Source organism: Labeo rohita, unplaced genomic scaffold (assembly GCF_022985175.1).
Source record: "Labeo rohita strain BAU-BD-2019 unplaced genomic scaffold, IGBB_LRoh.1.0 scaffold_136, whole genome shotgun sequence".
NCBI lineage: Eukaryota > Metazoa > Chordata > Actinopteri > Cypriniformes > Cyprinidae > Labeo > Labeo rohita.
In genome coordinates, this window is record NW_026127516.1 from 60,142 (window position 1) to 74,114 (window position 13,973).

Consider the following 13,973-nt stretch of genomic DNA (forward strand, 5'->3'; position numbering starts at 1 on the left):
TGAAAAGCGAAAAGTGTTTATTTTTCTTAATACAGAAGGCAAAAGAAAAACAAAGATGAGAAATATAGACATAAATATAATCCTGAGGTAAGACATGGATTTTAAAAATGACAACAAAAGTATTAAATAACACTGTATTTATATTATTTTTTTTTTTTTTTTCTTTTTTCGAAAAATGAAAGCATAATTACATTAATTTAAAATGTCAAATCTTGTCTTTAACACAGAAAACAGAAGAGTTTTGTGAAATGGACCATTTACCTGCATTTGACGGCGAGGCATCACCAGCTAAAGACTGTGTCTGTTAGAATTTTTTTGTTGTAAATTTGTGAAAATGAAGGACTCAGAACAAGTGTCTTTTGCATATGTTACTCTGCCCCTGAACATGGACAAATTCAAGCTGAAAAATTATTTGAATGTCATATATTTTACTATATTATTTATTATTTTTATTATTATTATTTATAGTTTCATATTTGTATCAGTAATTTGCATTGAAAAGATAAGTCTGTAGCAGACAGGGCACATACTTATCTTTGATTATGAAGTAATTTGTGTGCATTAAGTTTTTGTTTTAACCAAAAAGCTCTGTCACGTTTTTCTTTATGTGCTATATATGTATATATGTATGAATAAACTCTGCCTTAGAAAACCTGAAAAAAAGTTATTGGAGTGTAAAAGTGTGACACATAGTACAAGTTCTTTTGCATTAGTACAGCTTATGCATATTGTATTTGGCTTCAAAGTGTAAAAGAAATAACAAGATTAATGGGTGGAAAAGAATATTAATAATAACAGATGACCTGGGGAGAGATGTACCTAATGTAGCTTCAGAAATATGAGGAAATACTCATAAAAAAAAAAAAAAAAAAAAAAAAAAAACACACACACATGCAAAGACAAAACTGCACCTGTTTACCTGCCTGGCAGTCATTCAACTGAATCAACAGTTCCAGGACACAAAGTTTATGTCACAGATAATACAGCCATTTACACATATTTTTTTTTTTTTTTTTTTTTTGTTTTGTTTGTTTGTTTTTAATGTGCTATTCAGATGACTCTCATTACAGATGCTTTTATTTATTTATTTTTCTTCATGGTGATGTTTACTTCATCAGAACCTGTATATCTGGATTAGCTGAAATTCAGTACTCTTTCTCAAAGACAGAATATAATCAGGTTTAAACATATTGCTGTCATACACCATATTGCTCACTTTACAAACCAACATTTTTACTATCCATAGAAATGATCATGATTTCAACAAAACATGGAGCTGCTAATGTTTATTTTTGTGGCAGTAATTCAAATCATATCTGGCTGTATGTACGTGTGCTTGCATTACCTGTACATTATAGACAGTAGGGCTAGTCACTTTACAAACTGATTAGATCTTACTCTGATTTTACTGTTTGCTGTGATGCCTTTTTTTTTTTTTTTTCAGGTTATATCTCCTGGTCACATGATTTGACCCGATTTACAACTATGGAAAAAACAAAATAAAACAAAAACAAGCTTAATTTAATTTCTCTTTCTGTTTTCTTATATGTGCACTGTCTCTCTGGTGCTCAATCAAGTACATTAGAAATGCATAGAAAGTTAACTTAATATTTTATAAAATATGCTGATATTTTAATTTTTATCCATTTAAAAGTGTCAGGCTCAGATGAGTCCATATCTGTGTTTGTGGGTGAGGATGTCACTCTGTACTGACGCTGAGTATTTGATAAATAAGTAAATAAATAAATAACTGGTGCCTAAATTTGCACAAATAAACAATATTTGCTTTTCAGGGTAATATCAAGCACAATGTACCCCATAACTCTTGTATTCAGTAAATGTCTGTGTTAGGGTTCTCTGTTTTACACATAATGGTGTCGATTCTCTGCATTTCTGCTGCCTGATCTACTGCAGGTCACCATATAAAGGTATTGTTTTTGCTTTTCTTTGGCCAGTGGTTCCCAAACTGGGGGGTGCGACCCCTGGGGGGGGGCGCAGAGTTATGATAAGGGGGGTAGATAAACTGCCGAAAATATCTACCATGGTGATATTTTTGACTAATTATCAAAATAATGCATAGTCCTACAAAGCTATTATCAGAGCATGTGAGCAGAGCCGTCATGAGAGGGTAGCGTCATTTTACCAGCGTTGACCAATACAGCAGTACTACAGCATGGTACAGCACAGTATTGGACGCTATTGTAAACAGGAACAAGTATACATAGAAATTTTCTGTCGATGCGTTATTTGAGCGTTCTTTGTATATCCGTTGAGCATAAGCGGCACACGAGTGGAGCATTCATATAGGCCGTGAGCAACTCAACGGAACACACATTCATAGAGCGGAACATTGAGCGGAACGTCATAATAAGAAGTGCTGCAACTGCTCTCAACACGGAGCTGAATGTTGTAGTGAAACACATCTTAGATGAGATGGTGAACTTCCTTCAGCAATACTCTGATGCACCTGTGAATGAGCTGTTCAGAGGTCAATGCAGAGCTTAGGTTTACACATTCACTTGAACTTATTAAATCTGTTGAGCATTATAGGGCTTCATTTTTTTATTTTTAAATCACAACAACATTATACACCATTCAGAGTCTTTTGAATAATATATATGATTTATTCTCTTGGATAAGAAAGGGAGATACACCAATACAATGCCATACAGTTGAACTGACTTTTAATTGCAGTACATAATTCATGCAGGTTTTAGTATTTATGAAACATTTTGCCTGTATTTATGAAATGTTGTGCATGTAAAATTCATGCTACATCTGGTTTTATTTAATCTTAGCCCACTTAGCCTATAGCCACCTTTAGTTAATAGCAAGTGCTCAGAATATTTAAAATGAAAGCCACATTCTATGCTTTACATTGATATGAATCAATTGCTAGCTATGTGCTTATTAAATCAAATGAGAATAAAATATGGAATAGAAATTATGTAATATCAAACAAGAAACATATATCATCTTCTGTACTTAATCTTATTAGCTACATTAAAACTGGCAAAACATACTTTTTAAAAGTTATCTGAGATGTTTTTATGCATACTGGACCATAGGATGGTCACTCCACTCAGGGAGATGAGAGATTTTCTTTTGTGTGCCAGGCTGGATGGGCCAACCCCATGCTTTGAAGAAGGGGCACAGATTCATTTTGACCACATTAGAGAAGGTTTCAGCATATAGATTCATCTTCTCTGCATTGTCATCTGGCACTCCATCCATGTCATGGTAGATAGTAAAAACCTTCTTGAAAGCATCCCAGCCAAATTTTTCCTGAAGCTGGAGAAGAAAAAAATTAAAAAGGTAAATTATTACTTTCAAAGCTCACAAATAATGCATTATTGCTTTAATCTTAATATAATGATGTCTCTTACTGAAATATGTAGAAGAAAACCCATGAAAGTTTTATGTTATTTAAAAAAATCCACATTGTTTTATGCATATATTAGACTATGAAGGGTGCTATTATTTCAATGACGTGAAATGTCTACATGCTGTGAGCTACCGGTGCTACCTGTTGCTATTTTTACAACTCTGAAAATAAAATGCTCATATGATGACCACAGCAACTGAAAGAGTTTGCAGGTGGCAATAGACATGAGCGCAGGTGTAAACCAAATGCCGTACCATCGTTTTTTCCCGCAAGGAATCTAAACACCCCCGGATATCGAGTGAAATCCATGCTGAGAAACACCTTCAGTGGCTGCGACATCATGACAAGCATCAGCATGTTTCTTGTCTCCGCCGTTTATAAGCTCTTTTAGTAGCTGTTGTCCACTAAAAGCTTCAAAGCCATTTTTTTCTCCTCTGCTTATCACTAGGAAAGCAGCGAAGACTGACATCACTTCTCTTGTTGCCCTTTAACTGAAAATTACAACCAAACCCATTTTTTCAAGCCCCCCCCCCTTCCCCTTTAGTCTAAAATATGTATAAAACTATGTGATTTATTTATTTATTTTTTTTTAAATTATGTAAATCTTTCATGGGTTTTCTATTACATATTTCAGTAAGATACATTATTTATGTTATATTAAGCCATACAAGTCTTCCTGGGGTTCCCTTTAAACACATGCAAAAAAAAAAACAACAACAAAAAAACATGAATATAACTGATTAAATGATCTGTTAAAACATTATACGCAGTCTGTTCGCACCTGCATGTAAGTCTCGAGTGCTGTCCAAATGCTCCAGTTTTTTAAATCCTTACCACCATCGCAATATGATTTGATACGAGCCTGACGGTTTTCTGGAGTTAATTCTGGATGAGCTTTAGAGCTGTTCAAACACAGCACTTTCTCATGTACATACAGTGACCACAGGTTGCATGTGCACTCAGTGGTGTGCGGACGGAACTCCCAAACGCTACGCTGTTGGTTATGACCCAGCTCGTGAATTTGTCCCCAAAGACCATTTTTATAGGCTTCCTGTATATTCACAAGTTCTGTGGCCGAGACGGTGTGCATCATTATGGGATATCCAGAATGCATGAAACCTGCACGGGGAAAAGATGAACAATGTTATCACCAGGACAGTGTCATTGTAATTAATATAATAATGTCATGATTTTGTTGTAATAGTGACAGTTCTTTATCCTAACAAAGATACTGAGAGTATTTAATAGTACCACCAACCGGCAGAGATCTGAACATCTGCAACAAACCGCTCCTTGCGGGGGAACTTGCCAGGCTTTGCTGCCAGGTCAGCTATGCTTCTCATTATGGCATCCCAAAGTTTAGCCACCTCATCAGGGCGGTCTAGATTCCTTATAAATTCTGATTCTAATGCCATGATGATGTTCTCAAACTCAAGCTCTGCCCAGGGGGCGGGTGCCTGACGGATCCTGTCCACCCAGTCAGCTACACTAGTCTCTCCTGTGGGATGAAACAAGTTAGCATTGAAACGTTTTACTATACAATGTTAAATGTTCTGAATAGAAACCTCACTGTGATGCTCATTCAGAATTCTTACCAGACTTAAAGTATGGAGCCTGTACGGCATCATGCACAACAAATTCTACCCCATCCACATTGCTTTGGGGAGGTGCTATTATGTAGATGAGCCCTCCCCATAGATTGCAGACTTGGACCATCTCTGCATCCAAAGGGAATCGCTCATGGACAACAGGAGCCCGTTTCAGAACCTCTGCTCTACCAATATTATCTGTTTGGCAACCAAGTTGGACCTGCAAAAAGTGTTACCTCCTCATGTTAATAACATGCTCTCCAATGAGCAATAAGGTTGCATCTATCAAGTATACTACATGCAGCAACTATTCCTTGATTGTTAACATGTAATGTACAGGTATAGACTTTATTCATCACCTGCCAATTTTTCCTAATGATCTCTCGAGGTACTGCTATGTTCATCTTCATACCAGGAGAAAGATACAAGCCTGTGCTTATCCATTCTTCAGAGCCTGAAACAAGAAATTGCATTCTAATATTATAGTGCTCAAGTATTTTGAAACTTTAACAAGAAATAACATTTACCCTCCACTTTGGCGGAAAAAAACTTTCGTACCTTCAGTTTTGGCACTGATCCGAACTCTTGCTTTAGACACAGTGGGCAACTTAGGTCTGTCCTTGATGATGTATGGAAGAAGGGCATCAGGATCAGGTGACACTTTGTATACCTCAGACCCAATGTGGAGCATCAGGCGGTCTTTGGCACTTTTAACAGGGCTGTTACTAGACACTTGTGGAACACCAAACTTCTTCACTATGTCACTAAGAAGAACTACCATTGAAGTATAGGCGGCGCTGTTGTGACATCGCATTTGAAGGTAACTGGCACAGTCATTGCCCAGCTGCTTCAACCAGCTCTGTTCATGATTAGTCAGTTCTTTCCCCAGGTATACATGTTCAGCAAACCGATGCAGCATGTTACAAAAGTGGTACCCCTCTTTACAACTTTGCTCAATTTCTGGGGCTTTACATAACTCTCCAATCAAAGTGTTCTCCAAGAGAGACAATCCCATCTTATTAAGAATGTGATTTCCTGGGTAATCGGTCATCACATTGCAGCCACAGTGGGTCTGGGCATAATACCAAGCATGACCCCCAATCATAAGACCTCCACCTTCAGCAACAAATTCTTGGATCTCTGCACATTGGGCATCACTGTATGAAGTGCAAACGTAGACGCTTAGATCTTTTCTCAAACCGGTCAACTGGCAATCTAAACCAGATTTGCTCAGTACTGTGTGAGCTGCTTTTAGGCTGGGTAGTATCCCAATAACACCCTTGCGATCTTCGTCAAGCCACTTGATAGCGTTGATCAGGAAAGTGGACAGAGAGTCCCGGTCCATGTAGCTTTCATGTGATAACAGAATAATTCGACCTTGCCCATAATAGGCACCAGCAATGAATGCTTTTCCAGCTGGAGTGAGTGCAATGGGAAATGCTAATGGTCCATGCACCATCACCTCAGATGCTATAGCCTCACCTTGGATGTTGAACTCGGACACACCTTCTAGCAGGAACTGTAGGTCATCCTTAAAGTCCTTGCCTACACTGAAAAGTAACAATTGAAAACAGCTGGTGAAATGTATGCTTTCTTTAAAAAAACAGATAAAAAGTAAGAATGTCTGCTGAACTTACGATAAAGCAAGCCAACTATAAGGGATTTGTTTTGGAACAGGAAAAATGCCAACTTCTCCATAGCGTTTCGAGAAGTAAATTCCTGCAACGCTGCACACCTTGTTTCCTGGGAAATTCTTTAGAGTGTTTTCTTGTGGGTGGGTTCCAGCCCAATGCCAGGCCTGGCCACCCATAATCAAGCCACCCCCAGCTTTGATGAAAGCAATCAGATCCTTTGCACAATTCTCAACACTGTAAGCATCTGTGATATAAACAGCTAATCCACTTCGAAAGTCTCCTAGCTCTGTCTTGATATGGCAGTCATTCAAGTTTGCAGCTACTGAACGTAAACTCTTCTGAATTCCTACAATGCCAGCATCACCAGAACATGGCATGAGCCACTTTAGGGCATTCTTTATGAGGCTGGGAAAGCTTGTTAGGTATTGCTCATGTCCCAACACCACCACACGTCCTTGACCGTAATAAGATGCAGCCATCAGCACCTGACCTCTTGGATTCATGACAAGTGGAAAGGCATGTTCACCTATCAGTACAAGATCACTGGGCACTGCGTTCATTTGCAAATCAAGCTCCTGCAGCCCACACATGATAGTGTAGTAGTCTTGTTCGCGTGCCATGGTGGATTAGTTCTGTTTCGCAAGTCAATTCAAAACAAGTCACTTTCAACGTATGTTAATTTTACAGAGTATGAGCACTCACTGTTCAACCAGAGCTTGTGAAGTACAATTCTTGTGAAGCCAACTGCTTTTCAGTCCTACACAAAGACAGAAAATTAGAGAAAAAAGTTGCATAAATTTAGAAACATACAGAACTGTAATGTTATAACTGTAAATAAGTTTTTCATGAATTACATTGGTTAACATAATATACAAAAATATGAAACATTTCAACTATCCTTTCCCTATTGTTGTTACATATGGAAAAACTGTGACTTCTCACAAATTAATTAATTTTGTTTGTTCATCCAGAAACCACCACTAACCACTCCCTCTACGGGACTTAGCGTTTTTAAAGTAATTGAGTTTTTGTAGTACAGTCTATTCAGGGGTGTCATGCCCCAGTCAGCAAATTTCCTTTGGCTCGGATCTGGCACATGTCAGCAGCTGTAGTGGCCCAGATTAGTGTGTGTTTGTCGGCCTAAAACTGGTTCACATCTTTTTAGCCAGAACTGAACCAAAACAGTGCCATAACTCAACCCAAAATTAGCCAAATCATAACAACAGATGTGGCTGATATATATCAACCATATATGGTTTTCCTGTATGGTTGAGTTTTGTAAAGGGTGGCCCTTATGTATCCCACATGTGGCTGATTATCCAAAAGCCATTATTTAACCATATTTATGCCACACACTCATGAATTTTGAGGTGAGGCACGAGTGGGTTGCAAATTAAGAATTTCTTGCCATGTGGCCATGACTAATTGTTTTCTAATACACAATACACAATCTTTGCCCTGATTTACAGTCTAGAGGAGTCAAATATGAGAACCAGTCTGCAGCAGTCATAGTTTGTGTATAGTCATAGTTAACATATTTCACAGAAAACTGCATATTGTGTGATGGACAAAGACTCTTTTAGCTTTAAACAATCTGTCCAGTCAGAGGAATGAATTAGCACAACATGGCCACGATTTAATTAAAACAAGATAATGAATGAATAAAACGTCCATTAAGTCATGGGAATGAAATCTTAATTAATGGCCACAATATCTGCTGACTTGCTGCCTCCCTGCCCTATCAGGCACTGACTTCACAGACTGCGATGGCAACTCCAGGAACAGTTTCGGACAGGCTTCAGGGGCAGTCTAACGTGATATTGTTGCTTGGTTACCTAACGTTTAATTTGTACATTATGAAGAAAAATGATCTTATGCAGTTATGCATAAATGCTTTAATAATGCATAAAGACCTTAATGTCATCGCCTTCTGGAGGTCTGTGTGTCGGAGAAGACGACTGAGAATGGCAGCTATTTTTTGCTTAAAAAATAAAAGCACTGATGCAAGTATTACTTCAGAACAGGGCCTGTATTTATCAAGCCTCTAAGAATTACTCTCAAGAACACTGCTAAGAACTGACTTAAGTTTAAAAAAATTCTTGGCTCAAAGCTGTGCTTAAAAGTTAGTTATCAAGCATCTCAGTTGTAATTTAAGCAAAGTGTATGACCAAATCTTAAGTGTCAGTCTTAGAGATGATTTACGACCCTTTGCTGTACCACAAACGGATTTTGGATGATGAGGAGAAAACCCCCACCCAGCACCAGACATCATTTGGACGTCTTTTTTTGGGCTAAATCAAGTTGGCCCATCATGGGCTTCTTTTAGCCCAAAAATCGACATTGAAAATTGGTCTTTGTTTGGTCCATTTGGTTTGATCCAAATTTAATCCAAAAATAGACGTTGAAAAGTGGGCTTTGTTTGGTCCGTCTAATTCAGTCCAAATTTAGCCTAAGCATGTTTATTTCACATATAGCCCTAATATAGCCATGCACATAAGGTTACACTTTATTTTGATAATCTACTTTAGACATTCTACTAACTATAAGTAACTTTGTAATTACATGTTGACTAATACTCATTAATTTGCAACTACATGTCTACTAACCTTCAGAGCAGACTGTTAGGTTAGGTTTAGGGTTCGTAGAATAAGTTGACATATACTTGCAAAGTTTAGAAGAGTGTTTGAAAATATTAAGCAGACAGTCTACTAATACTCTAATGACTAGTTGACATGCAGTTGCAAAGCTACTTACTGTTAGTAGGTCTAAAGTGGACTATCAAAACAAAGTGTTACCGAACATAAATATAGCAAGTATAGATATAGATTCTAGAAATTGTTTCAAGTTACGTGTCACTGCACAACCTGCACATAAATTATTTGTTATTAAGCACCTTCATTTGCAATATATATAAATACGTAAATACATACAAATATACATAGTATATGAGTTTGGTCCTTCAATATGTTAATATTTTAAGGCACCTTAAGTGTCTAATGTATCTAATTTGCCTATAATGTGCACAAGTACATACAACATTATCAGCATGCAATTACAATGCTGTGTAATTTTTTTTTTTTTGGTTTACAGTTACAATAGCATATGAATTTTGTTCTCCACTATCATAATCACCTCCATCATCTGTAACCTGCGTGATAACAAAAAATAATTTCTTAGCTCTGTTCTGGGAATGTTCTGAATAAATACGTAAATACATACATACCTACATACATACACAGGATCCCAAAATGTTTCGACTCTGCTAAATGAATAAACAATAAATAAAAGTCAAACCTGTGGTAATCTGGATTAATCTGTGGTAATCAGCAAGATGAAGTTTTCTGCTAGATGATGTAAAACAGATGTCTTTCCTGAATTCTTCTGCTATATTCTTTTGTCAGGCTGCACTGCAAATTTAAATACTGTACTCTAATACGTAAGATGTGTGTTAGCCAATCAGAATTGATCAGTAGGTTGTGGTTTTTCCAGTGTATCACATGATATTAAAGAAATCTGCGGGTCGGGTGGGTCTTAGATAAGATCAGGCTGGTGGGGGATTCCAGCAAACCACACACAAAATGATTTACTGAGACTCCTGGTAATGGGTGAATACCCATAAGCTCTTGCTCTTTAACAATATGCTGAGCAAAGGCATGCAGTTTTATAAATGCACATATTATCAAAGGCCAGTCAAGTAGTTATGTGAAATAACTCCTGAAACCTGACTGGTTAGCATCCAGTTGGTTGTTCTGTGAGAGAAATAATGATAGATAAAGGTTAAGGTTAAAAACTAAAATTATCAGTGGTCAGTTCTCAGCTCCACACATCCAGGAAATAAAACCAACAACACCCACAGCTAAAACTCCCCTCTTCTCCTTCTGTCCACTTTCTGAGGCAGAAGTATCCAAACTTCTCTCCAGCCATCCTACAGCATGCCCACTAGACCCTATCCCCTCACACCTTCTCCAAGCAATCTCCCCTACATTCTTACCAGCACTCACACACATCATCAACATCATCAAGTGGGTAACCCCACTGCTCAAAAACCTATATTAAACACTTAAATTATAGGTCACTACAGACCTGTCTCTCTCCTTCCATTCATAGCAAACACTTGAAAAAGCTGTTTTCTCTGTAAAGAATGTGGTGAAATCATCAGCTGTTATAGAAGTGGAGGGAGGCGGTGGAGGGGGACAGAGGAGAGAATTGAATGTCTTGAAGAGGTTACATGTGTCTGGAGCATTGTTGATTTTGTTGTGGAAGTATGAAGATTTGGCAGATTTTGACAGTATTTGAGCAGAGAAATATGAAAGCAAAGACTGATACATGCTCAAGTCAGACTGATCTTTTGATTTGCCCTGACGGGCAGCAGAGAAATAGAACATCAGATAACCAGGGGTTAAAAGGGGTGGCCCGTGCTGGCCTGGAAGAGAGAGGACACATATTGTCTAGGCAAGAAGTTAAAGTAGAGCATAAGGTGTCAGTTGCTGCATTTGCATGCAGAGATGAGAAATGGGTTGGAGAGGGAAGACAGGAGGACACAACAATGGAGAGATGGGAGGGTAAAAGGTTTTGTCTAAAAGTAACAGGTAGAGGGGGTGAAGGCACACAAGTAGCAAGATGTAGGTCAAATGTAATGAAGAAATGGTCAGAGATGTGTAGGGGTTTAACCAAAATGTTGTCTGCAATACAATTGCGTGTGCAAATTAGGTCAAATTGGTAGCCAGATTTGTGAGTGCTTGTAGTGACAAGATGTTTGAAATCGAATAAAGCTAAGAGTGAATGAAATCTGCTTCGTTGACATCTGACTGGCAGTTCCAGAGACCAACAGTGAAAGAGAAGGATCAGAAGAATAAGTGGCGATATAGGGCACTGGATGGTAAGATTGCTTTTCGTCTGTGTGTGATGTTAGAGCGTTGTTTAAAGACAGCCGGAATGTATTGGAAACACATGATAGAGGACAAAGTCTCAGGTCTTTACACGAGCTGGCAGATAAAAAATAAATACACAACCAAACCATACTTTAGTGAAAACAGCTGTGCCTGCCTGCTTAATTAAGCCGAAAGTCTATAGCAAGGCAAATGGCTCAAATCGAAACTAAAATGCGAGACTTAAGTGCAATAGGAATAACAAAAGCTTCCCTGTAGCCGACGGCTATTCTAAATCGAATAAGTACAATCAAAACTACAATTTAAAATAAAACAATAGAAACAGAAACAAGAGAAATAGGTAGAGAACAAATAAATTATTTCTAGCAGTAGCTAATAATTTAAACAACACCTACTGAAATAAAGTATTAAGCAAACACTTACACGCCCATAAGGAAATGTAATATAGACCTATGTGAAATACCCATATATTAAATACATGTTTTATATATGCCATATATCCATATATGCATCCTATTAGCAAATGGAACAATACATATATTGACATATAAGTTTACCACATACAAAAATATGTTTATGTATGTATAATATTGCCATATATAGAATGTATATAACTATTAATACATGTGAGATATATGTAATTTTTTAACATGTTGAGTGGCACGGTCATTTTTATTTCTGTGCCCCTGGGAGTACGGTCCCACATATGGCATTTAGAACGTTCGGTGACGTCACGCTATATATACACACACAAACCAACACGTTCTCACTCCTAACTCATCACATATTAGGCTCGTTTGAGATGCGCCTCGCCTCACCTGAAATGTAGGCGAGAGTAGGCGGCTGCAGTGAGGGGAGGAGTGAAATAAGTGCAGTCAAGACGGACAGTTCTGACCTCTCGAAGTAGAACAGATACCTACGAGATCAAAGGCGGATAACGTGCAGAGTCTTCCAATATTTTACATAAGAAACCCTTGGCATAAATGTGCTGAGGCGAAAGGCACTGAAAATTTAAAAGTGAGAGTGAAAATAATATTATTCTATAATTTTAATAATTTTATTCTAATGGTTAAATTATATATTGGGTAATAATATTGCTATTATTGCATATATGTTGTGGTGAGATTTTATTTATTTCTTTTTTAATGCAAACAGTCACAACAGTTTCATTTATATTACGCTATTTACCCAAACCTTGCCCCTAAACCTAACCATTTGTCAACAAAACACAAGGTATAACAGGCAGATAAATTAACTATATTCATAATTTATTCAAAAAGCATTAATAATCCAAGGGATCCTAAGCAAAACGATTGATTTGTAAGAAGAATAGATGCGATCGCCGTTTCCGTCCACCGTCCCGTGTCCTGCACTGCAGTCTGTCCTTGCGTGAATTCAAATATGCCGCCAGAAGAAGCAAGCCTTGGTTGTAAAATGCTATTGGCTCTTGGGTGTCTCGTGACCGATTGTGTCAGGCTAATTTCGGTAGTGTTTTTTTGAATGAGATGTGAGCGCGTTAACGGAAGTGGGATCATTTTTCAGCTATTAAAACCTTCTGTTTTTGAATTAAGATATCGGGTTTTAGAAGACCCGGAATGCAACAGGACTTGTTTGTAATGCTTTTATGCTGCTTGTTTATGGTTGTTTTTTGCAATAAATACCTGTGACTGTACTTATTTGCCTGTTGCATGTTTTATATTGTTCAGAAGGTGCACGTTTAGGGTAGGGATGGGGTTAGGTGCTCCAATGAAAGTATACATTTATATAAATAATTTATATTTTTCCAAATGCAAACCCATTAAATACAAAATAACTGAAAACAATGGAGGACCCTGCGCGTCGAGGGGTCCTGACCAGTGGTCAATATGTGACGAGTTGGGAGTGAGAATGTGTTTGCTCGTAAGTGTTTGCTTAATACTTTATTTTAATAGGTAATGTTTAAATTATTAGCTACTGCTAGAATTTTTTTTTTTTTTTTTTGTTCTCTACCTATTTCTGTTGTTGTTTGATTCGTTTTAAATTGTAGTTTTGATTGCACTTATTCAAATTAGAACACTAGCCGTCGGCTAATTCCTATTGCTCCGTCCCTGCTGGAACTTAAGTGCCAAGTGTCTCGCATTTTAGTTTTGATTTGAGCCATTTGCCTTGCTATAGACTTTCGGCTTAATTAAGCAGGCGGGCACAGCTGTTTTCACGAAAGTATGGTTTGGTTGTGTATTTATTCTAGGGATGTCACAATACTCAATATAATATCGAACCATTCGGTACTACATCCATGGTTCAATACGCGCTTGTGAATTGCGGTTTTTCGGTTTTGCATTTAAATAATTTATTTCTCTCGAAATGTGCTGTGTGCCCATGATTTCATGTGCTGAAATGAGGAAACGCTTCCCCGCTTATATTTGAAAAAGGAACACATGCGGCATCTTCCATTCTATTGACATGCAATGATAAGCCTTTCTAAACCTGTTGTCCA

General features: G+C 37.6%; 1 protein-coding gene across 1 annotated transcript; it reads right to left on the bottom strand.

The window, feature by feature from the left end:
- Positions 1-2,594: 2,594 nt before the first annotated feature.
- LOC127158145 (TRPM8 channel-associated factor homolog) lies at positions 2,595-9,990 on the bottom strand. Its single transcript, XM_051101300.1, has 8 exons — positions 9,903-9,990; positions 6,612-7,365; positions 5,533-6,524; positions 5,334-5,428; positions 4,981-5,194; positions 4,644-4,883; positions 4,167-4,504; positions 2,595-3,291 (listed from the first exon to the last, which is right to left on the bottom strand). Exons 2-8 carry the CDS (start codon positions 7,226-7,228, stop codon positions 3,049-3,051), a joined length of 2,739 nt encoding a protein of 912 aa, XP_050957257.1. The 5' UTR covers positions 7,229-7,365; positions 9,903-9,990; the 3' UTR covers positions 2,595-3,048.
- Positions 9,991-13,973: the final 3,983 nt, after the last annotated feature.